The sequence below is a fragment of the Myripristis murdjan genome, chromosome 4 (genome assembly GCF_902150065.1).
Source record: "Myripristis murdjan chromosome 4, fMyrMur1.1, whole genome shotgun sequence".
NCBI classification, from domain to species: Eukaryota; Metazoa; Chordata; class Actinopteri; order Holocentriformes; family Holocentridae; genus Myripristis; species Myripristis murdjan.
The window spans coordinates 17,695,644-17,723,259 of NC_043983.1; the positions used below are offsets into that span (position 1 = coordinate 17,695,644).

The 27,616-nt window shown below is 41.6% G+C and overlaps 2 protein-coding genes across 7 annotated transcripts; both read right to left on the minus strand.

Annotated features, from left to right (window-relative positions):
• Positions 1 to 19: 19 nt before the first annotated feature.
• Positions 20 to 20,460, minus strand: cc2d2a (coiled-coil and C2 domain containing 2A). 6 transcript variants are annotated; one of them, XM_030048983.1, is made up of 41 exons: positions 20,400 to 20,460; positions 19,879 to 19,998; positions 19,671 to 19,752; positions 19,360 to 19,413; positions 18,973 to 19,053; positions 18,707 to 18,854; positions 18,434 to 18,594; positions 18,140 to 18,247; positions 17,618 to 17,710; positions 17,280 to 17,495; positions 16,642 to 16,801; positions 15,761 to 15,897; positions 15,531 to 15,662; positions 14,064 to 14,273; positions 13,417 to 13,523; positions 13,166 to 13,306; positions 12,564 to 12,720; positions 11,141 to 11,400; positions 10,595 to 10,772; positions 10,307 to 10,460; positions 10,011 to 10,158; positions 9,743 to 9,881; positions 9,423 to 9,626; positions 9,206 to 9,298; positions 9,004 to 9,095; positions 8,272 to 8,286; positions 5,558 to 5,725; positions 5,167 to 5,269; positions 4,968 to 5,077; positions 4,440 to 4,536; positions 4,219 to 4,317; positions 3,953 to 4,129; positions 3,501 to 3,515; positions 3,093 to 3,296; positions 2,905 to 2,994; positions 2,690 to 2,803; positions 1,852 to 1,986; positions 1,613 to 1,735; positions 988 to 1,046; positions 697 to 874; positions 20 to 453 (listed from the first exon to the last, which is right to left on the minus strand). In XM_030048983.1, exons 2-41 carry the CDS (start codon positions 19,890 to 19,892, stop codon positions 265 to 267), a joined length of 5,145 nt encoding a protein of 1,714 aa, XP_029904843.1. In that variant the 5' UTR covers positions 19,893 to 19,998; positions 20,400 to 20,460; the 3' UTR covers positions 20 to 264. The 6 variants fall into 6 exon arrangements, with proteins under 6 accessions (XP_029904843.1, XP_029904844.1, XP_029904841.1 ...); XM_030048984.1 differs by lacking the exon at positions 20,400 to 20,460 and adding an exon at positions 20,294 to 20,378; XM_030048981.1 differs by lacking the exon at positions 20,400 to 20,460 and adding an exon at positions 20,152 to 20,378.
• Positions 20,461 to 20,999: 539 nt separating this feature from the next.
• c1qtnf7 (C1q and TNF related 7) lies at positions 21,000 to 27,009 on the minus strand. Its single transcript, XM_030049976.1, has 3 exons — positions 26,988 to 27,009; positions 24,334 to 24,570; positions 21,000 to 21,628 (listed from the first exon to the last, which is right to left on the minus strand). Exons 1-3 carry the CDS (start codon positions 27,007 to 27,009, stop codon positions 21,000 to 21,002), a joined length of 888 nt encoding a protein of 295 aa, XP_029905836.1.
• Positions 27,010 to 27,616: the final 607 nt, after the last annotated feature.

Genomic DNA, 27,616 nt, shown 5'->3' on the forward strand with positions numbered 1-27,616 from the left:
TGAGCTACAGTGTAAAATATACAAACCAGGGGTTGAAATGTTTATTGCAGCCTTACAACATAGCAGTTCTCTCAAAGTAGACAAAGCAGTATAAATTTCAAAAACCCTATGTATATATTCAACGGTTACTCCTCCTTATAGTGTATACACAAATTTACAAGTACAGTAGGCAAATGTTCAAAATTTAATTGCTTAAAAACAGCCAAAATTACTGAGACTTACATTCAAAATCAGTACACTTGTAAACATCACTGCTATGAATAGCTATGTTGTGCGAATGAGAGAAGCCAAGTACACCCATACAGACAGGACATTGTTAGGGTAAGGGTGCACATACACAGCCAGAGCAAACTCTACATTAGAAGCTTCCACATTGTGAACTCCTGTGCTGTAGACTGCTTCAATGATGGGACGAATCTCAGAGAATGGGAGATGAAGGGGGAACCCAGCAATCTAAAAAAAAAAAAAAAAAAAAAAAAAAAAAGGAATAAATGTCAGTTAAGAAGTACTGTTAAGTATTTACTATGTGCTTTCCATGAGCTGACATTTTGTCAGGCCAAAGTATATTCCATCACTGGAAAAGAAACTCCCAAGTAGGAGGCACCCGAGATGATTTCATTTCATTATAAGGAACACTAAATGCATGATTTACAGCCTGCAGTAGCTTTCTCCCAGTCACTCCCATCTCAGGCTTACCCTGTAGTCTCCCAGCAAGGCCTGTAACTCCAGGCGGTGCTCGTCTGCCACGTCCCGCCCCACACTCAGCTCCAGTTTGGGCAGGAAGTTTCTCAGGGTGGAGGTGCAGTAGCGGTTCCAGCGGGTTGGGTGACGAGGGCGCCACTCCATAATCTTCTCCTTCAGGATCTTTTCAATTCTGTCAAGGGGGAAGTGGCAAATGTTAGTGGTTTGTTGTACCCTGGACACAGAACATGAATTCTAACCATAAGAACGACATGAGTGGGGCTAGAAATAGCTTCCACCACTTGCCTGTCCTGAAGCTCTGCTGCAGCTGCTTTGTCAATATGGCGATACACCAGCTCCTCTGGCTAAAATACACAAGGAAACATGATAGTAGTAAATAAGAAGGCATTACTCGAGAATGTACAGTTAGTTCCATAAGTATTTGGACACAATATTCATAATTTTGCCCTTGTACACCACCACAGTGGATTTGAAGTGGAGTAATCAAGGCTTGACTGAAGTGCAGACTTACAGTTTTAATTTAAGGGGTTGAACAAAAATATGGCATTAACCTTTTAGGAATTACACCCAGTTTTATACATTGTCAGCCCATTTTCAGAGGCCGCAACGTAATTGGACTCTTGACGAAAAAACAGTTTCATGGCCAAGTGTCCCTCGTTATTCCATGACAAATTCAGAAAATAAAAGGTCTGCTCATTCCAAGTGTTTGCACTTGCATTTGGTCGCTGTTTATCAGAACCCTAACCATGTGATCCGCAGAGGTGTCTAAGCATGTGAAGGAGGCCATCATTAGGCTCAAAAAACAAACAAAAACAAAATCTATCATACACATAGCACCCTCACGAGGATAAGCAATTGGAAAATGAATGAATGTATAAGACTAGGCAATGCTGAAATGCTGAACACTCACCTGTACACTGGACAGCCCAGGGTGGGCAAAGGACCGTGAGAAGAAGGGCTTCCAAAAATTTGCTTTAGTGACATCAAAACTAATTCTCATTGGGGCAGAATACCTTTGAATGTTGAACCACACCTAGAGAACAGCCAGAGAAATCTGAGTTATCTACTACAAGCTACTGTATGCTTCATTGGTAATAATATTAATTTATTGTCAGTGAGTTGCGCCCTCTTCTCTGCCAAAGAACTCACATTGTCAGCAGTGACCAGGCAGCCAACAGCTTGCAGTGGGCAGAAGGTGTCACTCTGGCCATAAAACTGGCCATTGGTGGGGTTCCAGATCAGATAGTGGCTCTGCTCAAAGGTCAAAACATAGGCTGTGGGTCCCTAAGAGATGAAGAGATCAAACACCTATTAGTGCTGCAACAACAGTCCTCAAACAGGCTTTGGCCTTTGAAATATCCCTACCTGAGGGTAAGTAAAACACAAATTATATATTCCCTTTCAGCATATGTGTTTCATATTAAGAAACTGGCGATTAAAAAAAAAATCACTGAAAAATGAAAAGTTAAAGGTAATGTTTTGTTCTACCCCAGGTTGGGGTCGTTGATGTGAGACTGTATCATATACTGAGCAGGACTCAAATAAATTTAAAGAATAGTTCACTCATAATACAAGAACACCAGCAAACTATCTATTGACCCCCAACAAATACAAATTATCGGTGGATAGACACCCTGTGCCAGTGTTCTTCAGCAAGAAATAGTTCCCAATGAAATTCTTCACTCCTGTGGGTTGTGGATTATGGTGGTTATCAGTGTCACTATTTCTGGGAACAGCTATTGAGTTTTTCCACATAGAGTTTTTTTGATAGTGAGCTCCACAAACAAATACCCATCTAGCCCCACTGTACTGGGCTAAAGGGAGACAGCAAAGATCATGGCAGACCCGAAAGCTTGACAAATCACAAAGAAACTGTGGATGGCTAGAGTGCACTAAGGGGTTAATGGGATTGTTTTTAAAATTTATTTATTTTGGGTGAACTGTTCCTTTGAAAATCTCGTCAAGTTTCTAACTTTATGTTACCCACCTCAGGGATAGCAGTGCCAATTATTAGCCATGCTTTCTTGCCCATAGACAGGAAGTAGTTGCACAACAGTACAGCATGTTCCTCCTCGTCGCCGGCCAGAAGGGTAAGGAATTGCTGCAAACAGGAGGAACAGGAGGAGGAAGCACAAGCTTAGACGTGTGTTTCCTTCTGTCGAATAATACAGATCCCAACATCTCAGAAGAGGGCTTACTCACATCACATGTGCTCCACAGGTCACAAACACCAGAAAATGAAACGCTGTCAGGCAGAGACGGGATGAGCGAAACATATCGAGCGACCAGTTCCTGTGTAGAAAAGCGTCAAATAAGAAAATGAGAAACAAAGAAAGGGAGAACACAGATGAGCTAACAGCCTCTTTCTGTGTTAGCAACAAACAACTAACCATGGTCTCCTGGGGGCTGTTGGGAAATGCATCCAGCAACTCCTGAGGGGGGTTGAGTGGCCGAATGTAGCGGGTGATGAAGACCGTCTTCCCGCTGATGTCTATGACTGTGGTAAGGCAGGGTCGGTTTGGGTATTGCAGCGCTGCCTCCCTCTCAAATCTCTCCGACACCTGCAGTAAGCGTTCATCCTCTTGGCTGTCAAACTGAATCAAAGGTGAAAGGTCACTGCGCAGAAGTAGAGGTCAACGCCATCCTAGACACTATGCCATGGGGAATGACACTGTTATGGATGGTTGAGTAGGATCAGCAAAAAAGGGAAGGCTGTTCTTGGATAAGGGACAGTGGTCAGGGGCTGGAGAACAAACCATAGTCTTTTCAACTACCTTTCCAAAAGCACAAACAGTTACCTTCACTTCCTTTATCTAAAATGCAGCACAATAAAAAGGAGAAAAAAAAGACAGTGAGAAGCATGAGAACAAATCAATACACAAATTAAACCACCCACTTCGATGAGCATGAAATCATTCTAGGACAGTGGGCCCTTTTCCACTAGAGGGTGTGTAGGAGTTAACCAGAACTTTTACAACAGATTTGCAGAATAATTCTGGTGGCTTTTTGACTCCACTGTAAATATAAGATGCCAGTTAAAGAGTTATGCTTTACATGCTTTGTTGTTCATTTATGTTGGATGTTTCATTGCAATGACACTCATATGGACCACTTAAGGCGTAAGATGCTGCAATAACAATAATGATGGTGAAACAGATAAAAATAAAAACCTATCTGAGAAAACACATGAGCTGAGACATACAAGCTAACAAAGAGGCAGAACAGACACTGACAAGTGGACAGGACTTACTTTTTCCCTAATAGTCTCTCCAGGTACCAGCTGGGGCTCGACAGTGATGAACAGTGTGATAAACGCTCCCTCGTTCAAGCTGCGCACAGTATCATAAACACATTCAGTCCCAAAGTTCCTCTCTTTAGTGTACCCCAGCAACACCGGAGGGGTGTCCACCATGAATGTGCCATCAATCTGGAAATAGAAAATGAAATGAGCCAACAAGCCAGCTAGTCACTCTGTCTTTCAGTTACTAAACACCATGGGAGGAAAAAGGCTCTCACCTTGGCCTGTGAATAAATGGTGCTGAAAGGAATCTTGACAGAGCCCAACCAGCGCTTCTCCACCCGAGTGTGTATCGATTTTCCCCTGTCTTTGTCATCCTGGAGGGGGAGTTAAGCATGCAGTAAAGCATGAGCCATTTAGTGTAACGACTATGTAACTATTATTGACGCTGTAACCCTGAGTGAAAGAAAGTGATGCCGTGTTACACTGTTTTACTCACCACTCCCGTTTCATACACCACCTCATCAAAAATGTTGATGAAGACCACATCTTTGACTGACTGCAGGCTAGCAGTGCTGTAGTCACCATTTGGGGCACTGTAGAGAGCACAAAGGGCATAAATGTGTGATCATCATGTACGTTAGCTTGTCAGTTGTCCATAACGGAAGTGAGCGCACCAGCTGTTGAGGCTGATTTGGAACTGGCCTCAACTGGCACCCACTGCCTGAGCAGAAATGGAAAAACTGACCTCATATTAGCTATTTTGGAACGTCATCTCTGATTTATTTTTCCTGGATCCCGGTTGAGTATCAAAGACAGGTTTTTCACAACAATGGATAATGTGCACTTTAATTTCTATTCAGAATTCCTGATTAAATTGTGAAACTGCAAGTGTTAGGGTAGACAGACACACTGATAGCAAATGGAGGTACTAGCAGTAACCTTTCACTCAGCACAGAGAAAGTATTTGTCTATTTTAAACACATCAGGAAGGCAAAGGTTAAGGAAAGACAACACAGTTGTTAACCTAAATGGCAGCTGCAGCTCCTCGTTCCAGCAGGCGTTTGGGCCATCAGCTGTTGTCGTTTGGAGGACAGTACGCTGAAAGGAAACCTCCACAAAAGGCCTCACTTGAACCTAGATCACCCACACACATACAAGACAAGCACATCAGTGAGCGTCTAGCCATCAAGCAGAATGTGTGTTCTGAGGTATGTGCATTGTACCTGGCCAAGGAGCCAATCAGTGCCATGGATGGCACCCTGAAACGCCTGACCTGCACCAAACGTCTCAACGAAAGCACGAGCTGGCTTTGTGGCCAGTGGTTTGCTGAAATATAAACCCATAAAAACAAAAATGTCAATACTGTCAGGTGTCAAGAAATCAATTCAGTATCACAAAAAATATAAATACTTTTGATTGCAATTAAGCAGTCTCATTGTAATTTAATAAATAATATAATGTAGTCTTTTTTACTCTATACAGTCTAATGTACTATATATAGCCTTTTGGAAATTGGCTTGCAAATAGATGACGATGACGATGAACATAATGACTGTTGTGCACATGAAATGAAGATGTGATGATCTGTACTGCTGATGTGCTCTGGGATCTTACCTGGTGTGGGGCCTGCGAACAGGAATGTCATAGGCCCGGATGATGTTGATCAGCAGTTTGATGTCTCCATCAGACAGATTCTGAGCCGTCACCTTCTTCCTTTCTTTTCTCTGAGGTTTCAAGGGCCGCTTCGGTTCAGCTAGTTTAAAGAGGTTAAGTCCCAGAATCCTGATAGTCACAACACATAGCTGTTAATTACTCAACAGTACACAAGGGATATCAAATAGTGTATCACTAATATTTTTCATTTGAAGCTGGGATTGGGAATGGTATTATTACAATAACAGTTCAGTCCCTCCAGGAATTTGCGATCACAAAACTTAAAGCAAATACATCTAATAACCGCAACATTTACAAGAATTTCCCATATGTTCTGAAAAGCCATTAAAACAAAGGGAAAAAAGAATCATCATCAACTCCTCACAACACGTGTGTTCCCCACTGCCTTTAAGCATGTTTGTGTCACCTCACTGTTCAAAAAACCTCAAACCTCATCTTTCTGTTGCCCTTGCATACTTTTACTGCACATTGTACTGAACCCCTATGTGTTAAATAGTGTTCCAGCAATTAAGGTCTTTTTGGGCCCCTTACACATATCCCATACAACTATCAACAAACACCAACAAGCACAAACATCTAACAGTCTAATACTACCTGTTTGGATCTGTTTGGACTTGTAGTCTGTGATTCAAGGAGTTCAATATGTGTCCAGAATTGTTTGACAAATTTCCAGAGGATCCTCCACTTTGCTGATGGTAGATAATGTTTGGATCGGCTCCCTGGCTCTGTCTACAAAAGCCACTGTCCACTTACAATCTTCCCCTGGCTTCACTCCTTGCACTTCTCATTTTTTCTCTCTTATACACGTATAAACTCTGAAATCCCTCAGTGATAAAAGTGCTTCAAACACATCAAAAATATAATCCCCTGCCATCTCTTGTCAATAAAAACAAAGAAATATAGTAGGAATAACTAAAAATAACCTAGGTAAACACTACAGTGTGTTTTCTGATAGATGCCTTCTCAATGTTCTATGAAAATTGTAATCATTCCTCTTGGTGTTTGTTGGAGTTGTTTGAGCATTTGGGCAAAAGACCTCTGAACAGAGAAGAGCTACATTCAGGTTAACTCGGTGGTTTCTTCATCATCACCTTAACATATTAAGCAAACACTAAGGTTAACAGCAGGGTTAACACCTTAAGGAAGAATACACTTATCTTAGCCTTATAAACTCACTGCACTACCTCAAATTTCCTGGAAAGTCATCCTGATCCTCCTGCCTCCCTCCAGATCTGTTAGAACAGAGCAGTACTTCCATTCATCAGTTATGTAATTAGGAGATATCTAAATGACTGTATATTAAGACTAACTCAAAGATAATATATGATCTGCACTGCAACATATTTAGCTAATATTACATTCAAACAATGTTAATAATGTCCCCTGCTGCAATAATTTTATGTTTTTTTTTTTTTAAACAGTCTGGTTTTCTGGCTGGGTGGAGTTTTTCCCCTTGAAAAGAGCTATGAGTAATGGGAAAGTGAGGGGCCAAAATCACATTTTCAAAAAAAACTGGATAGAGTTATATCCAAGTCCATTTTATAAAAACTGTGTCATGACACTGTCCTCTCTAAAAAAGATTAAAAAAAATAACACAGTCATGCAGGCGGCAGGTTTGGGGTCACATTAGAGACAAATACAGAATTATGTAGGCAGAAAATAAGGCTCCCTTGAAACACCAGACAAATATTTTTTAGAATAAACTTGGACATGTGAACTATAGTAATGGTAAAAATGGTGAATAGGATAAAGCATAAAAGGACATAGGGTCGCTTTACATACAGTGTGTAGCTTCTCTCTGCAGTCTGCATAAGAATTGTCCTCTTTACAACAGTGGTGTAAAACACCAGCATAAGGGACTCAAGGGGTCGCCAAAGCCGCCAAGTTTTAAATGATAGCTGTCATTTATCAAATTTTGGTTTGCACACTGTTAGTGTGAGGAACACCAAGTCTCCCTCAGACATAATTACGTTAATTTATCCTTAATTGATCTCTGTGGAGAAATTCAACCTCTGCATTTAATCCATCTTAACTATTAGGAGTAGTGGGCAGCCACAGTGCAGTGCCTGGGGATAAATTCCACTTCTAAACCAGTGCCTTGATCAAGGGCACTGAGGGGAGCATTAACCTTTGATGGTGGGGGCAACTAGAGCACCCGGAGGAAACCCATGCAAACACGAGAACATGAAACATCTACACAGAAAGGCCCTGGACCAGCCGGCATATGAACCAGGTCCACTGTGCCTCTGTTTACAAATTATAAAAAAGATGAGCATCACAGTATTTCCAGGATTCTGTGATATGAATTACATTCATTACTGCAACTTATTACAAAAATCCAGTTTTAAGTATCTCCTCAGCACCACGTAAGTACCATTTTTAGTCAATTGAGAATTTCAACAATTCTTCCATTTTTACTGAAAAAACAAATGCCTGAAATTCCACTAACTACTTCTTAATTTTGGAGAACAAAAAAGCAAGCATTTTTGACTGTGAAATAATGATTATTTTAAAAAAAGAAGAAACAAATGCAAAATCCTGGCAGGGGCTGAATACTACACTAAGACTAATATTACTACTGGTATTCAGGATTCAAACTAAGAAGGGGCACACAGACACAGAGGGTGAGAAAAACAGAAACTCTAAAAACATACCCTGGACCTGCACCACTGATAAAAATGCATAGTAGAAGCACAGCAGAAAAAAATAGAACATAAAACATTTAAACATTTAAAATAAACTTGCAAAAACACATACAAAATGTGTACAGTAACATTCTATAAGGGCACTGGGGTTGACATACACTATGAAGTATATGTATATATACCAGTATTAAGAGCAAAGGCTGACATAAATGTATAATTTTTCATTATTATATCCACATGTTGAGAAAACTGCTTGAAAACGCTGCCTTAAAAAGGTCCAGAAAAGAGTATCAGTGTGGCCAAGGGAATGCAGTGTTGAACTCAACATCAAATAGAGTGAAGCAGCACCAGGCCAAAAACAGACTTACATCACCCTGTGGTCTACGTACGGCCTGCTGGTCTTCAACACAGATTTATTTAGCAGTTTATCATCAATCCACGATTCAAGATAAGCCAAATCATTTAACTTTTTTTTCTACAAATGGAGCAGGGTGCTCATGTACTCATAATTTTGTAGCTCTATTTGACAAGTGGGATAAGCGTAACATATACAGAGAGGATCAGTCACAACAGAGTAAGTGGTAGTAATACGCTTGGATTAGTATTTTGTGACTGGTAAGAGAGTGACATTTTTATTGTAATACATATTTTGGCACAACATAAATTATCAGAGAACACAATGTTAGACACTAAAGTGATGGATTAGGAGTGACACAGACTGGTTAGATGAGGTGTATTTACCCAATGCTTGGAACCTCCTCTTCTATTACCATGTCGGACAGATGGTAGTGATGCTTGGCAACGAGGAACCTGTTGATGACCGATTCTCGGACCTGAGACAAAACGCCGGCGTTTTAGCATTTAGTGCTATTATGTGATAAAGATGAATATCAAGGTATGTAGATCAGACCTATGAGACATAGTGAATGACCAGTCTCCTTACTTTCTGAAGGTATTTTGCAACTAAAGCTCTGTGTGAATCCAGATGTTCTTTAGTGTCAATTATCTCTCCTTCCTTAAGTCTCTTCTCATATTCCTAAAATTACATTAAAAAAAACATAAATGAAAAGAATTAGCATCATATGGGGCTGATGAACCCTTCTTCCCCAAAACACATAATATTCTCATACAAATTTACTGTAAACCCTGGAAAGCCTGACCTGGAACACCTTGTCAGTGACTTCCCTCTCCAAAGCAGGGACCATCTTATAATTTCGGAACTCTGCAACTTCCTGGTTCCTCAGCCGCAGCAGACGAAATCTTTTGGACCTGTCCAGTTCTTCGTCAGTCACAAAGTTAAACTCCTCCTGCAGCTGCTCCAGACGGAAGTACTCTGGAGCTATCACCTCTCCACTACTGGCCACCTGGAGACCGGAGCAGATGCAGAAAGACACCATGTTTGTGCTCCAAAAATACAAATTTGCAAGATTCCTGGACAGAGTCAAAGTCTCTTGGTTACGTGGAGTATTGTGGTACTCACTTTTAGCAGCTGCATGATGGAGGCATTTTTTGGGTCATTGGGATCCACTCGTGATTCTCTGGCCCACTCCCCAATTTTTTTCATGTCACTGAGTCCAGACGCCCCAATGCATGTGACAGCATCAAGCTGTCTCAGGCCACTGCACATTCAGAGAGACGGAGACAGAAACAAAGTGTTTAACTAAAAGTCAATATTTGCCACTGGGCTATTGGGTGTTTTTCTAGACACAAAGAGCAAAAAACTTAGGGTTGGACTGAAATGACATTACCTGTGTATGCCACCAGTATGTTGAGACATAGGAGGGGCGAGTGGTACCTCGTCCTCCCCTATACCCCATGACACACAGCAGGACAACTTCCCAGAGGTCAGCAGGGTCTGTTTGTTACTGCCATCAGCTTCAAAGGAGAAGGGGACATCTGACAAGACAGAGAGTAAGAGGGACAGGAAGACAGAGAGAGAAACGATTAAAGGGATAAATGTGAGGGCTATGAGTCAGATTTATGCGACACAGAAATATAAATGATGTTTGTGGAGGGTGGGTCTACAGCTTTGTGTTCCATTTACCACTGCCAACGCCCTCGTGGTCGAACATGACCCTCTGGTTGCTGCTGAACTCATACTCCTCAGTAGGGACGTTGCCTGTCACGACTGAGGGCTCTGGCACTGGCACAAACACTTCTGCCAAGAGGGAACATGATGAGCCTACCTCCTCAAACACCTACACACACACACACACACACACACACACACACACACACACACACACACACACAGAATGGTGAGAACAGAATACAATTCCAGAAAACTGTCAAAATGATGCATGGATCAGGAACAGCAGCAGCATTTTTGTACCTGTAGTTTGATGCTCTCAGGGCAGTTGACTATCTTTAGATTGAATATCTGGCCAAAGTGGACTCTGAAATCCGAGTTCAGGGAGCGGCTGTCTGTTCGGGAAACTTCTTTGTCGTTGTATAAGACCTTGATGAAAAGAGAATGCCTTGCAACATCCTCTCTTCGAGCCAGTTCAGCCCTGTGACAAAGAGCAGACACAAGCACATTATGAAAAGCATCTTGGTCAATAATGAAGACAGTGCTTTACGCCAAAATAATCCATCTACACATCATAAATCATTTGTATTGAGTCTTAATATCTTTTTTTTTTTAAAGCAAAAGAGAAATATCTGCCGGTGAGGTGGGGTAACAATTTGCCTGAAGAACTGACTTCATTTGAATGGCATTGTGTTGATATTAGCGAAGTGATATGCATTATTACAAAACAGTTCTTGACATATTCTTGAAACAAGTGAAATTACTTGAAAAATAAGTAGTTTTGTGGCAGATGTTTTTTGACTTGATTTTTTTTTTTTTCTAAAGCTGTCACTTTATTTCTGCTGGTACCTGGGGCACAGTTCATTGGCGGTGATGCTTCCAGAGGCAGACATGTCAGGGATCAGGATCGACTCTCCTGGTTTCCTGCGTATCCTGGAGGCTTTCTCTCTGACCTGCTCCTCTATAGCCTCAAAGTCAGGTTTTTCTGGAGGTTCCGGCTTTGGAGCCTCTTCTGCAACATCTGGCTCACTCGCATCCTGATCGTCATCATCATCTGTCTCATCTTGAGACTGGCTTTTCTTCTTCTTCTTCTTTTTCTTCTTGGCTTTCTGACAATGGTTAGATAAGACATGTATATCAATACATGTTTGCACTGTGCTCTACATCGTTCAAAATGCAAGTGTATCTATTGATGGCATTCCTAAGTACAGAACAGGAGGTGGCTGCACCATATTACTAGACGTGAACAGGTTGTGAGTTTCACAACTACACAAGTGTCTAGCCTTTGCACCAGAAAGTGTAACGCTGCATTCATTGAATTGATGCATCAGTTCTAAATTCTGCCGATTCGACTGAATCAATCGGCAACAAAAACAAACAAACAAAAAATTAACACTATTAATCCAGTGTTTCCCAGAGAGTTACACTGTAACTGTGGCAGGAAGCAGGGGGCGCTTGCACTTCTTGGTCTCACTGCACACACATCAGCTTGCCCCACCCCACCTCTCTCTCTCTCTCTCTCTCTCTCTCTCTCTCTCTCTCTCTCTCTTTCTCTCTCTCTCTCCCTCTCCCTCTCCCTCTCTCCATGTGTGTCTGCTCTGTTGACTTGACAGAATTTGGCCAGAATAAATATGGAATGCTTTGAATTGATTCATTCACCATTCATAAAAAAAATTAAATTAAATTAAAATGCTGTTGTAATTTAACTCTACAATAGAAACTGTTTTTTTTTTCACGCTTTTTTAACATTTAAGAATAAAGAGGATAGTCTTAAATTATTGCAACTGCCTTTTTAATGGATATAATGGACATAATTTTAGCTAAAAGAACTGAATTGAATCTTTGACTCCAACTGTGGTTTACAAACTTGAATTTCATTTAATCATTCCCCAAAAGAAAATTTGTCCTTAAATCAAATTGCCTACTACTGGAATTGTGAACTGAACTGAATCAAAGTTAAGTCCCAAATGTGCACTCCTAGTAGCAGGGTCAAGCATTATTCTATAATTGTTAGTTTTTCCAAAAAGAATTTTGTTTATTGATCATATTTCATAGATATTTCAATGCTAAATGTCTGAAAAATTCAAATTTACCAATATGCTGAGAGCAAGTAAATTAGAAAATCAAATTGACAATGGAGTGTAAGCAATATATTTACTCTACTTATCCATGTAGACAAAACAAGTATAGCCAGTATCATGTATGATTCAATAATACTAGTAAAATCTTCAGAAATGTTTCATTTTTGAAGCAAAGGCTGGTAAGTGGGTACCTGTTTCCTCCTCCCGGCCTTCCACTCCTCCAGCTGTTTCTTGTACTCAGACAGTTTTTTCTGGTAGTTCTCCTCGCTCTCTGCCTCCAGCTCCACAACCTCTGCCAAGATCTCAGATTCGTATTCTCGCTCATCTGCCGCCCGCTCCACCTCCTCTCTGCAGCAGGGTTGGACAACACAGCAAAGGTGCCAACATAACTGACAGGGGTACAATACTCTGCCTAACAACATACTATAATGTAACTTTTGGTAAAAATAATAATAATAATAATAATAATAATAAAAATTCACCCTGAAACAGAATTCATACACTGCAGTCTTGGACAAATCAATAATATAAATAACTATCATCAAGGCCATTATCTATTACTAAAGCTACAACTCAGCAGCCTCACAGTATAATAACAGCAAGAGACACTCAAGAGGACATAGATTAACGCATACATACAGATGTGATGCAGTAAATTGTTAAACATACAGTATATGCCATGTTGCTCAAGTTGTTTGATTTACTGGCGCCTTCATTTATAATGTGCCATCAACAATGCAATACAGTTAAACCCCACTACTGATTCTTGGCAGTAAATTAAACAGAATGTTACCGTCTGAGGTATAGCTTGTATGGTGTGTTGGTAAACCGCTGAAAGTCCCTAAGAGCTTTAAGCTCCTTCCAAACTTTGATAATGTTCTTCAGCAGGGTCCTGTCTTTCTCCTGCTCACTGTCCCGCAGCTGCCGTGTGTTCCTGTGAGCCGCAAAGAAAAAATAGAGCAGGGATGTGAATTGACACAGAGCCAAAACAAAAAGGTTTCAAGACTGGATAACATCAAACGCAGCTGGGGACAGGATCCTCACCTAACCTCCAGACTGTATTCAGATATCCTCTGCTGCATGACCTGGGTGAGGGCCTGCCCACCATGGATCTCCAGCATGTTCCGCAAGGCGTTCCTCAACCCATTCAGCTACAGAGGACAGGGCGAAAAAACAGATCGGACATATGGCCATAATAATGTCACTGATTAATAATATAACTGCAAAATACAGCCAAGAATAGGGGGCCAGAGTGGTTCAAGGAAGTGTTGTAGAGTGAAAGGATGATCACACTGATGACAACTGTACTTTACTGATCTGAGAGAGAAAGAGAGAGAGAGACAACAGGTGGGCCATTACCAAAGCCTATTGAGAGAAAAAGGCCAACCACAGCAATTTGCTATGGTGAGGGAAAAAAATCAGTGCAGTACAGAGTTTGGGGCATTAGAGAGGTGGGGGGTGGGGCGGAGGGCAGTGCTGAGCAGTGGAGCTAAAACATATAAGAAGTACCACCACAATTTATTTCATATATTTATGAGTGATTGGATTATTGCTGTGACAGTTACTCAGCCCAGTGGTTATAATGAAAGCATAATTGTAAGCTGACATACAAGTGCTTAACGTCACCCCCTGGAGGCAGCCTCAGATATTCTTGTAGTTGTAATATTTCTGTTTTTAGGCCCTGAGCCTACCTTGTCGGTGAGGTGTCCTGTGAGGTTATTGTGCTGTCTGGTGAGGTACTGGTCATACAGCTGGGCTAGACGGGCCCCCAGGACATGTTCACGGCTGAAGAGTGGATGATGGGAGAAAATCAGCCCCGAGACATCAACATCAAGCTGGTAGTCTCCCTCAGGGTCTCCCCCACCAGCTATATAGAGACTGGCATACTTGGATGTCAGCGCCTGGGGGGATAAAGCATCACGATCCATCATGCAGCGTTCTGGAGAGAATAATCTCTATAAAATACATTCAGCCCCTGTGCTTATGAATGCTTGCCAGCTGTTATCTAAGTATATGTAGACACTGTAAGCAGGCGTAAAAGTACTAGCAAGATTAATAGCTCCATCTTGAACCGTTGTAATGAAAAAGTCATGCATGACAACAATACAACATCAACATCCTTAAAGAGTACAATAAAGTCCCTGTTTCCTAGATGACTTCATCCGACAGCTGTGCCTACTTTCCACAGAAGTGAAATAAAAATACTTGTGTAGAAACAAGGGCACTTCAGCTGGTACACATATACACAGTACACACCCTGCCTAACCACACACTTTTGCACTCTGGGTGAATGATCCTGAACTTGACCTATTTTTGATTTATCAGCTAAGTCAACTGTTATATATTTGGCATATTTGTCTAAGCTTTTACTCATTTTGATTACAAAATGATGAGATTAATAACTTGCAGACTTGGAGTGTGTCAGCACTAAGCTGTGCAACATTTGTGCCCAGATTATGTGTATAAGTGTGTGAGCATTTCCAGTCAAGCAGTCTGAATTCTCAAATATTTGTTCTCACTGTACTGAACAGCCTTTGACACTTTCACCTATTTGTCTTTCTTAGATGGTACACTGATGAGTGCAAGTTTTCCTATAGATTAGCAAACATTTGATTAATAACAGATCATTTCCAAAAGATTTAATAAAGTGATTCTACCTACTTCAGATGAGATGCTGAATGTAGTTTCATCCTTCCTTTGTGTTTCTCACAAAAGGAGATAGTAAGAGATGTTCACAACTGCAAACCTGCTTTAACTGATGAAGGTGACATATATGAAAACAGAAATGCAAGGGCATTCCTTTTCTAAAGTAACTTCCTCTTTAAAATCGCCACTTGTGTTATTTCTATGGTCTCCAATCTCCTTTTGGAGCTTTGATGTGTACTGTCTGTAAATATGATATCACAGATAGCTAGCAGCCCTGCTCTAGTCTCTGATAACCATCCCACCCCCACCCTTCACTATCCAACCAACTCCCCTGTATTCCTTTGTTCCAAATGCCAAACTGCCCTTTTGGGTGTTTTTTTTTTTTTAATAAAGGCAAAGGGGGTGGAGAACACTCCAATCAACACTCTCTGTGCATGAATGCGCTCAACACGTTAGATGTGGGATATGGATGTGGTAATCAAAGTGAGCAGTGCAGTTGGTGTGTGTCTGACCTTCCTGTACACAGTCTGCAGGGCAGGGTCCAGGTCTTCTTCCATGTGGAACAGGGGAGGCCTTGTGGACGATTCCTTTATAGGGTCAGGCAGAGCCATGATCCTGCCATCATCTCCAAACCATTTCTTTCCCTACACACACAAACATAAAAACAACATATAACAATTAATGACCAAACCAACCCCGGGATGGGATGGTTAGAAGTCACAGTGCTGTTGGTTAAAGTTACCTCCTCTTGTTTCAAAATCCGGTTCTCCAGAATGTTCTCATTGGTTGCAGATACAGGGGGTCTCTCCCCTACGTACAGCCCCTCCTCTTCCAGATAACGGGGCTGCATGTTCTCAGGCAGCTTACAGGAGGTTGGAACTGTTGCAATGATATACAAACAAGGTTAATGTCATAATAAACCATGTGCTGGTGCAGATCAATCTTAATCTCACATATACATGAATGGCTCTCCGGGGACATGCCTGTCAGACTAGATGGGTGACCACATTTCTACTGGATGGATGTGTTGCCAGTCTGACACAATCTTGTCCGTCTCCCTGAAACTTAATAAAATGGAGCTGGATGTACATATGAAGAACTCAACAGCAGCAGCTCTTTCCAAAAACAGTGACAGATAACAAGCGTAATCCACAGCCCTCAAAGGGGAATCATTTCATTGGAAACTGATGAAGGCACACCGGCACGTGATCCAAAGCACACAGGCACACTGTATCAGTCCACCCTTAAATCCGTACTCCTTGGGGGCGGATAGATAAAGTTTGTCAGTGTTCTTCAGCCACAAACAGTCTGCAATGAAACTCTTTCCCCCTGAGGGCCGTGGATTATACCATCTATCTGTGTCATTGCTTTTGGAAAGGGCTTTTGCTGCTGAGTTTTTCACATGTAAATTGTGTACAGTTTGAGTTCCACAAACAAATGCACAAAAACTGTCCTTTTAAACTGTTCTGGTTGACATATTATTCTGATCTGTAACAGCGGACATAGCTAGCCATGAAACACTCTTCCAGTACCTATCCTACGATTTACAAGATAGACAGTATACTGCACAGTACATTGAAAGTTGTGAATGTGAAAGGGGTGATTTTATACAATATACTGTACCTGTTCGTAAACTTGGGGTAAAGAGGAGCTCACTATCTCGCTGAATACGTTTTTGGTATCCAATATAATCCGCTCTCCTCACATCTATGAAGTCCTGAGATGATTGCTCAATGATGAATAAATCCTCCTCTTCGTCTCTCACAAGAGGTGTCTCTTCACTCTAAGTTTGGGACAAAAAAAGGAGACTTTCACTGATCATTTGGAATCTATTGGCTCTGTATACCTGCAGCTGCAGAGCAGATGAAAATCATCATGGTGTACATATATGTGTGCATTCACTATATTGTGACTGATGATGCTGTTCAAAGGCAAGAGATTCAACTTGCAAGGCATTGAAAGACAATCAGCCCTAGCTGACAAGACAAATGTCAAAATCCTGATCACGAGGTAAAACACAGTGCCTTCGTGTTTGCATGTGTATCTAACAAGCAGAAAAAACTTGTTGTCTAAAAAGCCCTCTTACATATTGCACACAAAGTTTGGAACTGAGGCAATTCGCCAATTGCCCTAAGTGATAGTTTGAAAAGCTGTTATTACTGCTTTGTTGAGACAGATAAAAATATTCTCAAATAATCCAAAATAACTAAACTCAAACAATAACAGCATGGTTTCTTCCAACGGTGTTACTAGTGTCTTACCCGATCCTCATGATCATCTTCATTATCTTTATCTACTTCTGTGTCTTCTTGCTCTTCCACATCGCTGTGCCCTTCTTCATCTCGATCCTCCCGAGCTGTTTCTGTCTGTTTTTGTCTTCTCTTTTTAACCTTGTCTGTCTCATCCTGAGGCTCTGGGTCAAAGTTAAATGTAAAGAAATTGTATGCCTCTTCAGCAGTTGGTAATTCTTTTCCTGCCTGTATTGAAAAGCAAATAAATAAATTAATGAATTACAAAAAGCAAACATATTTTATGAGATCCCAAAATGATGCACACAGGCTATATTTCGTAAAAGAAAATAAAAAGGAATTTAATTTACCATTCTGCTGTCTTGTTTAACACGTTTTGCTACGTCTTGGAACTTGACCCTGGCGAGAGGAACATCGTCTCTTTCTGCCCTGTCTGGATCAACCTGTAAAAGACTGGGAATGAAACCTCAGCTTCTGAAATGTATTACATAGGGATGTCACAATGCCAGAATTTTGGTAATTGATCCCAATAGCAGTGAAATTCCAAGAGTCTTGATACTTGAATTGATACCACGGCAAAAACATATATCTCATTCAGCACACACGCCTTTATTTAAAAATTCTGTATGGCACCAACAAGAAAAACACAGTGTATGATTTTCTAGTATTTGAACATATAGGCAACATTAGAACAAGCACACTGAGTACAGAGTGAGGTATCAATTTGTGTCAAAACTACCAAAACACCAGCACTGTTATCCATTCAAAACTTTTGTACTGACTTGGTACCTAAGTGTTGATTTGTGACATCCCCAGTATTGCATGGGCACAATAACTGGCCACATCCACAGTGGGTAGATGTAGACACTCACCTCTCTGTCAAACCTAGTGAGAGTGTCTCTGTCTCTGTGGCGGAGGCTCTGCAGACGACTGGCAGGCTCGAGAGAGGGTTCCTGCTGCAGAAGACTCTCAGCTTTAAACTGCAATGAAAAAGGCCAGACAGTATGAACAAATTCTCTTCACCTCCAGTTCAGGATTAGTAATTAATACACCTTCATACGAAACAATGAGGCCTTTGAACAGGACGTCTTTCAGAATTCAGACACAAAGGCAGCACTCAAACCAAAAAACAAGGCTGTTCATGTTCAGAAAGAAATTGGGTTTACTCTGGCTGCTCTCAGCTTCTCTTTCATGCGCTGCCTCATCAAGTGTTCTGAACGGACAGAGCTGGGCATGTGCTGATGTCCCTCAGTGAGGCTATGGCTGGGGGACAGCTGAGGTCTCTCTGAATAGCTGGAACTGGGTGACAACAACAACGGGGAGAGGCCTAGAAGACAAAGCATAACAAGACACAACTATTAATTAGCGCACACCCTAGTAAGCAAAGTGGCCAAGAGGGAAAGGCAGCTTTAACTTAATTTAAGGACATGAAGGACAACCTCTCTGAGAACCACTCGGGGGTCTAGACAACACCACCGGATCCGCTGGCTTCTCTGGTGATCTCTGACGTCGACTGTGGCGCTCAGTGGTGGAGATCTCGTCCACATTGCTCTCATTGGACTCCTGGGCTAAGGACTGTTCCAACAGCTAATATGGATAAAAGTGGAATGATGAATATTAGACCTGATCAGGTTCTGTGTTGAAACAGTTATAAGTGCAATCTAAAAATAAGTTTTGAAGGTGCCAAAGGACGAGGAAAGCCTACCATTTTCTTCCGCCTCTGTCTCTGGGCCCTAAACCTTTGTTTCAGTGTCTCTCCAAGGTCTTCTTCATCTGCTGTCAGCTCCTGACGCAACATAGGGATACAATTTAAAACAAATAGCAACACCAAGACTTTACACAGACATGGCACATCTATTCACACTGTTATTAGCATACAAAAGTTGAAAGAGGGCTGGCAGCACTCAGACAGGGACACTATCTAGAAAGCAAGGAGAAGCATTGTGTCTGAACATGACTCAGATTGGCAGGGTGAGCACAGCAGAGGGCTTGGTATTTAGCAATCAGCGGCACACACAGCCAACAGCAACTACAACCTACAGGCTACACTACATTTCACACAGGCTGCAGGAACACACACACACACACCAACCTCCATCATAGTCTGTCCTCTTTCTTTTCTCAACTTGGTAGATGGAACCAGAGCCTACCGAGCATAATACTGAGATTTACTGGGTTGTTATGAGATCTGCCATTTTATCTGTGTGTGTGTGTGTGTGGCTTTGAGCATGTATGGAGTGAGTCCCTCCTCCAGGTCTTGTTCAGTCTTGTTGAGGAGGGCACTCGCTCTGTTTGTATTGGATGCTCACTCCAGGGACAGCTATCGCACAGGTGTCATTCGTGGTTGAGTGTGCAGTGAACTGTGCATCAAGATACCACGTTCATTTATATTCACGTTATTACCTGAGTGTCGCTCTCATTTTTGTTTTTCACCAAGGAGCCTTGCAAAGCTCGCCTTTTCTTCCTCAGTTTTTCTCGGATATCACTAAAACAGAAACAAGTTGGCAGTGGGAAGATTTTAATATCTGAGTAGCTGAGTAGACAAACGTCTCAGAGAAGATTAAAGTGGTTTATGCTGGCTAGAAAACAAGATAGGAATAATGTTACGTACCCGGGGGAGGCCATGGTAAAAATGATGAGTGGTTCTCACAAAGGGGCTCAGTTTTTAACCCTGAATCCTCTTCTCTGTTTTAGGCTCTATCATATCCTTTCCTGTAGCGAGGATATTTCTCTGTAATGATACATACAATCAGTAACAACAGATACAATAAACTATTGATAAGTTATTAGCGTCCACATGCTGCCTAAAGACCAAAGTGAAACAAAACAAACACGTTCCTTATTGTTGCTACTGTAAAACAGTGAATGTTGTGGAAAATTAAACCTGGTAATGTGGCCAATGTGGCGGATAAACTCCATAATTACAAAGCAGTGAGTCGCCCGACAATGGCCATTGTTGCTGTGGTCGTGTCTGCCACACAAAGCGGCACTTTAGTGTAAGTTATTCCTGTAATTTTATCGCTTACGCCCTTGGACGCTTTTCAAAACAAATGATTTTCTTCACAACGCGAAGAGCTTATTGGGTTACCGCTACTGCTGCCTAGTAACGACATAAACTACTTCTCGACCTACCTTGAAAAAAATCCGTCGTTGCAGCCATCCAAACTTGTTAAATTACGGATTTCAATTGGTCTGAAGGACTGTCAATCGAATGACGCAGCAACGTATTAAGCCCGCCTACTACGGAAGCCGAAAAGCACACTTTGTTCCATGCGGAGCCTTTCCAGTCTTCTCCTTGTGTTGGGGTTTGGGTTGTTATTACTGTGAGTGTAACTCTGCGGTCAGTGCTGTGATTGTTTCAAGTCACACTTCAGTTTGCGTCTGCCATTGCCTCACACTTGGCTTTTGCACATAAAAAGGTTGGCCGATATATAATGAGTGACGAGTGTTGATCCAGTTTCCTCCGTGGCTAACGACAGACCGAGATTCACAGCCACACACACCCACCCACCTACTGTGACCCTCACACTGCATACCCACACATACACACAAGTACAACAGAAATAAGAACAGAAAGGCATTCACTCAGGCTTAATAAAATAATATATTTAAAATCATAATAGCAGAACCTCCATGCACATATACAGTAACTATAAAAATATAGCTTGACTTATTGTAAGTATAATCAAAGTATCTAACAACAGTATCTAATAACAGCTTTCTGTCCAAGTGCTACGCGTAGTCCTCCGCAAGTGAGTCGAGATAGTTTGTGTCAGCATAGAGAAGGAAGCCGGAGAACAGGCTGTCGGCCCAGCTCGGGTCAGCAAATAAACCGTTCTGGTCTTTGAAGAAGATCTCCAGCCACACCTCATCCTCGGGGTTCAGGAACATCACAGTGGACCCAGATGCCACGTCATGGTTCCCTGTGTTGGCATCAAAGGTTTTGATGCGGTATTGTCCATTCTGCACCAATCCGATGGCCAGGTGCTTGTTGGCCAGTGTAATGTCATAGGAGAAATAATAAATGCCCGGGTATGCACAGATGAACTTGCCTGTCTGTGGATTGTAGTGTCCGCCCTCGTTAAATAGGATTTTATTGAACCTGATGGGGGTGTTCTCTGTAGGATAGCTGCTGGTGATTCCCACAGAGAAGGCCGATTTAGGCACCAGGCTGCCACATTTGCAGATTCCTGCGGTTCCACGTGGTCCCCGCTCTCCTTTGTCACCTTTGTTTCCTTGGCGCCCGGGGGGACCAGGTGAACCCACAACCCCACCCTCTCCCGGGGGTCCTCGTTTCCCTCCTGGGCCACGGTCACCTCGCTCACCAATTTTACCTGTTGGGCCAACCCTCCCCTTTAAACCTGAAACAGAAAAATGACGTTGAAGTCAGCACAGAGCACATGCATACTTGACTGAGATAGCCACTCCTTCATCATACCTTTGCAGTATGATCAGCTTTCTATTCTGCACATGTTCATTCCTATACTATACTAGGAATAGACACAGAGCTCCATCATGAATTAAGTCACCATTGGACTGCAGCCACCTTGGCATTTTGGCCAGTACTATATGGGCCTTAATTACATTCTCTTCCATCCAGACTATATCAAATCAATTACATCGAAACAATAAGTATCCTGGAGCTAGGAAATGGAGAAACTGATGCATGTTTGTGCAAGCACTGCTTGTGCTCAAGTGTGGGCCGTTCAGATACGTAGTTTCAAGTTTAGGTGAAGGTATGTGCCTGAATTCCTATTTCCACACATAATGGAAAACACAGGTGCATGACGTTTATCTATCACTGATAGATTTACTGCAGCTCAGACTGCATGGATGATATAAATGCAATGGTTCTGTTGGATGAGTGTAACAGACGCAGTTCTTCCAAATAGTTTCGCTCTCATGGCAGCTATGCCTATGTGAAATATTTACTGAATCTCCAAGAAGACAAGAAAGCAGAACCAGTCTGTGAGGAATCTTTACAGTATGTCTGTTTTGCTTGGGGAAGACTGACACTTTGGATTTTAATTTTAAAATCTCATTGCTCGGATGATTATGACCCAAAACTTAATTGCTGTCTGCGATAAAATGTCCCTTTATGTCATCTGTAGTTTCTCAATATATTAAAATGTGGGGAGGAAAAATCAACTTCTAATCTACTTTGTCCCCATTTGGTTTGTTATCCCTGCCTGTATTCAGCCTAATGTATTTTTATGGACTGTAAAAACAAAACAGCTCCTTCCATCCCTTGTAACCATTCAAACTCAATGATGGGTGTCAAGTTTATAATATGGTGGCTCAGTAGGCAGTTTTGAGGCCAAAAGACTTCAGTACATTTTCTCAACTGGCTTTGATGGACCAAGGTAAAAAAACAACAACAACTCAACAGTGCAATTCCTATTGAAAGAAGGACAAACCTGCCACAAAGACCAAAGGAATCAGAACTAATGCCAAGCTGGCATTAGTTATGTTGCCCTAACATTTATTATCTGGACTGATGTTCTTGGGAAAACTAGTGTAGCCACCACAGGACAGAACAGTTTAAACTGTGTATAATCCCTCAGTTGCATTCAGAGGCAGCCCTGCAAGGCTGTGCAGGACAAAACCTAATAAGGCAAAGCCCAGTTAAGTTTGTAATGTGTTTCCATTATGGACAATGCTTAATGCACTAATGTGTTTGTCACTATGCTGTGTTATGGATAGCTTGACAAACACCGGATGACTGAAATGTTGACAGAGTAAACCAAAGTTGGAAACTATGTGTGTGCAGGAATAAACCTCAACCAAGAGCCTCATACCCCCCTGCACCACAAAGGCATTTTGATGTGTGCATGTTGATCTGTCCTCTAAGCTTTGGTTGCTATGCTGTCCAGCTGTACTTGCAGGATGTTAATAACATGATAGTCTCTTTGTATGTCATGTATCTGTGGGCTATCTGTCCAGCAGATAGATTCATAGTGTGATTCATAGATTGATGTAGTTTGTGTTATGTTCAATATTCTGTTCTGTGGGGAAATTACTTGACACAGCACACATGGGTGAGATTAGCTGCCGTAGCTAATTCTATTTAGCATGATTGTCTGACTTATTGGCAAAAGTCTCCCTAATGTACATCAATAATTGGTGATCTGTAGCAAATGTATTACCTTAATGATAATAATCTATGACTCACCGTCCCCAGAGTCTCACCCACACTGACTCCAGCCTTTACTGTAGATCAGGTTTAACCGTGTAGCAGTTTGCACCATGTTTTTATAGCGTTATAATAGAAGTCACACCACACGGCCATGAGTAATTTCTGTAGCAGGTGCTATTATAAATATTCTACTTCGAACTGACTAGAGTTGTTAGAAGTTATCACAATCAGTGCGGAGTCATTTGCGGGCTGCATTTATTTTGCTCAGTGTGTATGGGGGTGTGTATGCAGTGCTGTTAGAAGAGGGGCTGGAGGACATGGGAGCGTGGGGTGGAGGTAGATATGGTTGGTGTTTTGACATTGCTTCATCATTCATCTTACTCTTGCAGGAGGTGCTTACATAATGAGGTGCCCTTAAGGTAATAGCAAACATTTTAGTAGTGGTAGCTATGTACTTTTCTTAGCAAGTGACCATTTAATTCCCTCTCTGCTACCTCCCCGTTATGCTAGAAGTCTCTGGTGGAGAAAACTGCAGTGTACTAGGTGCTCACTGGGAACTAGGAGAAAACAATAGAAAGAGCAATAGGATAAATGCTTAGCCGTACATATAACTAATAAAAAAGCAGCTGTATCTTTTATCACCAAGACCTGCTTGGTCAAAATACGAAGTCTCACAGCCATGTTAAGAAAAGCTTTTTATCCTGTCCTCGTCTGTTGCCTTCCTCTTGTCCTAGAGTGCCTTGCTAAGGCATGCAGCTGTTTTTTTTATTAGTCATATGTAATGCTCAGCAGGTGTCCTATTGCTTTTTCTGCATAAGGCACATTTTCTGTGCAAGATGAAGGCTCCAGCTACTCAATTGTGCAGTGTGGTGAGGTTGTGGTCACACATATGGTGATGTTAAATATGTTTGTATATGTTTTATGTTGTACCTGTGTCCCCCTTTTCTCCCTTTTCACCCTTCCTGCCATCTCTGCCATCTCTCCCAGGGATACCCACATTCCCATCAGCCCCCGGGGGCCCGTTTGGACCAGGCTTGCCGGGCAATCCTGGCAACCCCGGGACACTGCAGATCAAACGTGGCGCTCCTTTCACTTTGGCCTCTAACAGCTGTCCAAAGACACAGTGGCACAGACAGACTGCTCCCATCAAGGCCCACATCCTCAGGTCTGTGAAAGCAAAGAACAACTTTAGTGGCAATCGACATGCAAGAAGAACTTCTCTGATGTGTTTCCGCTCTGAATCTTACAAATTAGCATGTTTTCTTGGCAAAAAAAGGAGAAAAGAAATAGAAAAAAGAAATCAGCCCTGTTTGTGTTCCACATTTTAGCATAGAGGAAATTTAAAAAGCCAACCAAAAGGAAACAGGCTTACTGGGAAACTGAAACAGGAACTGGTTCTAAAACACAAACAGGAAGTTGTAGTCAGCTCTAATAATGCTAATAAACACTGAAGGCAGTAAGTTAAAAAAAAAAAAATGAGGCTCAAACTGTGATAGACTACAACCTGAGGCCAGATGTGACTCTTGTAATGGGAAGCAATCATTTTTTGAATTTGTCTCACATATTGATGTTCTCTGTTGTCAGCCATCACAGAATCGCATGTCAGCGACCTCAAACAAAACCTTTGTCCCCGTTCCAAGTTCTGCATGATGCCAAAGCATTCCCAAGTTATGAGTCAGTATCCAGCACAATTGTGTCAGGGGAACCTAATCATGAAGCAATGGCTCGTTCAGCAGACAGAAACTTTACACATTTATGTTACCCAGAGAACAAGATGATCTCATCATTCACTGCCTTACTTCACCAACAGAAAATAACTCTTGGAGTTCAAGTGTTGTTTGCATCAATGGTAGCATTGATGATGATTCAACAGTAAAGATGGATTTTGTATTTTTTTCAAAGGGACAACACACTCGGGCTTATGTTCACTCCTACATCTCAGAGAATTATTGTGTCACAGTAATAATTATTGTGGGATGGAGAAACAAAAACATTCTGTGTAATAGCCTCTTATGAGTGTAAATCTCCGAGGATAAAATGTACAGAAAAGTGAAGCAGTGAGAAATATGTATGGGACTGATGCCCATGCCTGTTTTTGCTTATATGGGTGTGTGAATATTGGATTTTCATGGATTTGTTCGTACATCTGCTCTTTGCCTCCCTGCCTCTGGTTTATTGTGGGGGTGTAGGAACATGTGAGTCTGTTATCTAGAGAGGGGTCATCTCTTTGTGTGTGTATAAAGATGGGTGTGTATGTGTGTGTATGTGCATAGTTTTTCTAGTGAATATATTTTACTCTCCATTGCACATATGATTTGTATATAATGCTATGCAGCAAGATGGCATAAACTCTGTGTAAACAGTAAACAGTGTGTATAAACAGCTAGGTAGTGAACTTTCAGACATGTTATGTTGTCAACGAGTGAAACGTGCCACATGACACAGAAGCCGGTCCTCTCATTGTTAATACAGTATTAGAGAATATGAAAGAACAGTGCTGATGGTGTAACATGTTTTTGATTTCAGGGTAATGAACTGGCCGTAGAGCCAGTGTGAAGTCCTGGGAGAGAGAAACCCCGCCCGCCATTTCTGCTCTACAGCAATGATGTCAGCACGGGTATATGGCGATCATTAAAGACTCGATCCGCCTCCAGTTCACACAGACACATGCACATGTACAGGCAGACATTTAATTAACTCGCTGCTAAGTAACAAACTCATTTAAATCAAAAACTACATTTTTCAATAAAAAAGGATTTGTTTTCAAATTTGGAGACATTTTTGAAACTCTGAATCATCCTCACATTCCTTCATCTTTCCCAAAACAACGACTTAAGAATCTCAATCATCTACCTTGTAGAATTTGTTTGCATGGAACTAACTAGTTTGAATGCGGTTGTAATTTAAAATGTTATTTTTTTGTAATCAGAGGAAAAAAAAATCTTTGGATTCTTCTCATTCATTTATTAATTCCTTTAGTAATGTCTTGAACAACAGGTGGAGCAAGGCAGAAAAAATCCAAACAAAAACTGACTGATTGTGTTTGGTTCTCCTTCGCTGAAACCGTCTGCATTCAGTTTCAGCTGTGACAGCTTACATGCTGGCCTGTAGGTGTACTAATTGATGTCAGACATGAACGTGCCTGTGTCTCCTTCAGTTATCGATTCATGTGTCAGTGAGGCAATGAAGCAATTTATCACCTCAGTTCAAGATGTCAAAAAAGGTCAAAATGAAGACATCATGTGCAAGTTGCACACATTTAACTTACATCAGTGTGAAGCTGTTAGTGGTTCATGAACTACATTTAACACACATTATGAATGCATGCGTGCAGATATATGAATGCACTTGCACACACCCATGCCCACACACATATTGGACATACATACAGATACACACACACATATACACCCATTTGTTGGATAAACTGAGTTAACAAGCTCTACTGCAAAACTTAAAATATGAAAGACAAGAAGGGCAAGATGTCAGTGACAGCCATTTTTGTCCACATTTTGAATGAACATTGCTCTGTGATATCCTGTGAACAAAGTGTACATGCAGAGGAATTCGGCTAATATTCTTACCCCACACTTGGCACCTGGTCATCTGAAATGCTGGTCAGGCTTTTTAGTGTTGAATGTCTTTATCCTATCCTGTCAGAGTCCTGTCTCCTCTGTGATTTGGGTCCTTGGTAAACATGTTTTTAGTGTTTCTCTGCTGTCCTCGGGCTGTGCTCTCAGACATCTGCGTGCAGAGCCCAGCTGCTGCGTTGCAGACAGTGTCTTGCAGTGTAACAGCAGCCTCCCTGGATTCACTCCATGCAGCCCTCCCTCCTTCTGCCCTTATCCACTCCCTTCTCTCTGCCTGCCTCATAAACTTCCCAAGGCAAAGTAACTATCCTCCACACAAAGCCAGTATGTATAAAGAATCAACTGTTTGAGCCATTATGTCATGGATGAAGAGACTTTAAGTAGGAGACTCCCAGTGAATAAATCAACAGCTTTGATCCTGCAGAATAAGGGCGTCATCTAATGAGGACAAAAAAAACTTAGTTTTTAAGGAACCCATGCCTCAGAACATGACTGCTGACCTCAGTGTTGAACTCTGTTGTATGTCTGAAAGTTCACCCCTAGATGGGGCTAAATATAGTAGTTGTAAGAAAATTATGAGTTCTTACTCATAAATATTCAAATTTATGCAGCAAGGTGCTCCA

Bases quoted from the DNA above. Each gene is read 5' to 3' on its own strand.
- cc2d2a (XM_030048983.1), bottom strand. The intron at 18,855-18,972 runs GTAGGCTTTCCT...TATCCATATTAG, and splicing joins GACAGAGGCGGAAGAAAATG to CTGTTGGAACAGTCCTTAGC. The intron at 17,711-18,139 runs GTGAGTGTCTAC...AGTCTTTTACAG, and splicing joins TCACTAGGTTTGACAGAGAG to GTTGATCCAGACAGGGCAGA.
- c1qtnf7 (XM_030049976.1), bottom strand. From the start codon at position 27,009: ATGACCAGGTGCCAAGTGTGGG. The intron at 24,571-26,987 runs GTAAGAATATTA...TTGCTTTCACAG, and splicing joins GACCAGGTGCCAAGTGTGGG to ACCTGAGGATGTGGGCCTTG. The intron at 21,629-24,333 runs GTACAACATAAA...TTTCTGTTTCAG, and splicing joins GGGAGAAAAGGGGGACACAG to GTTTAAAGGGGAGGGTTGGC.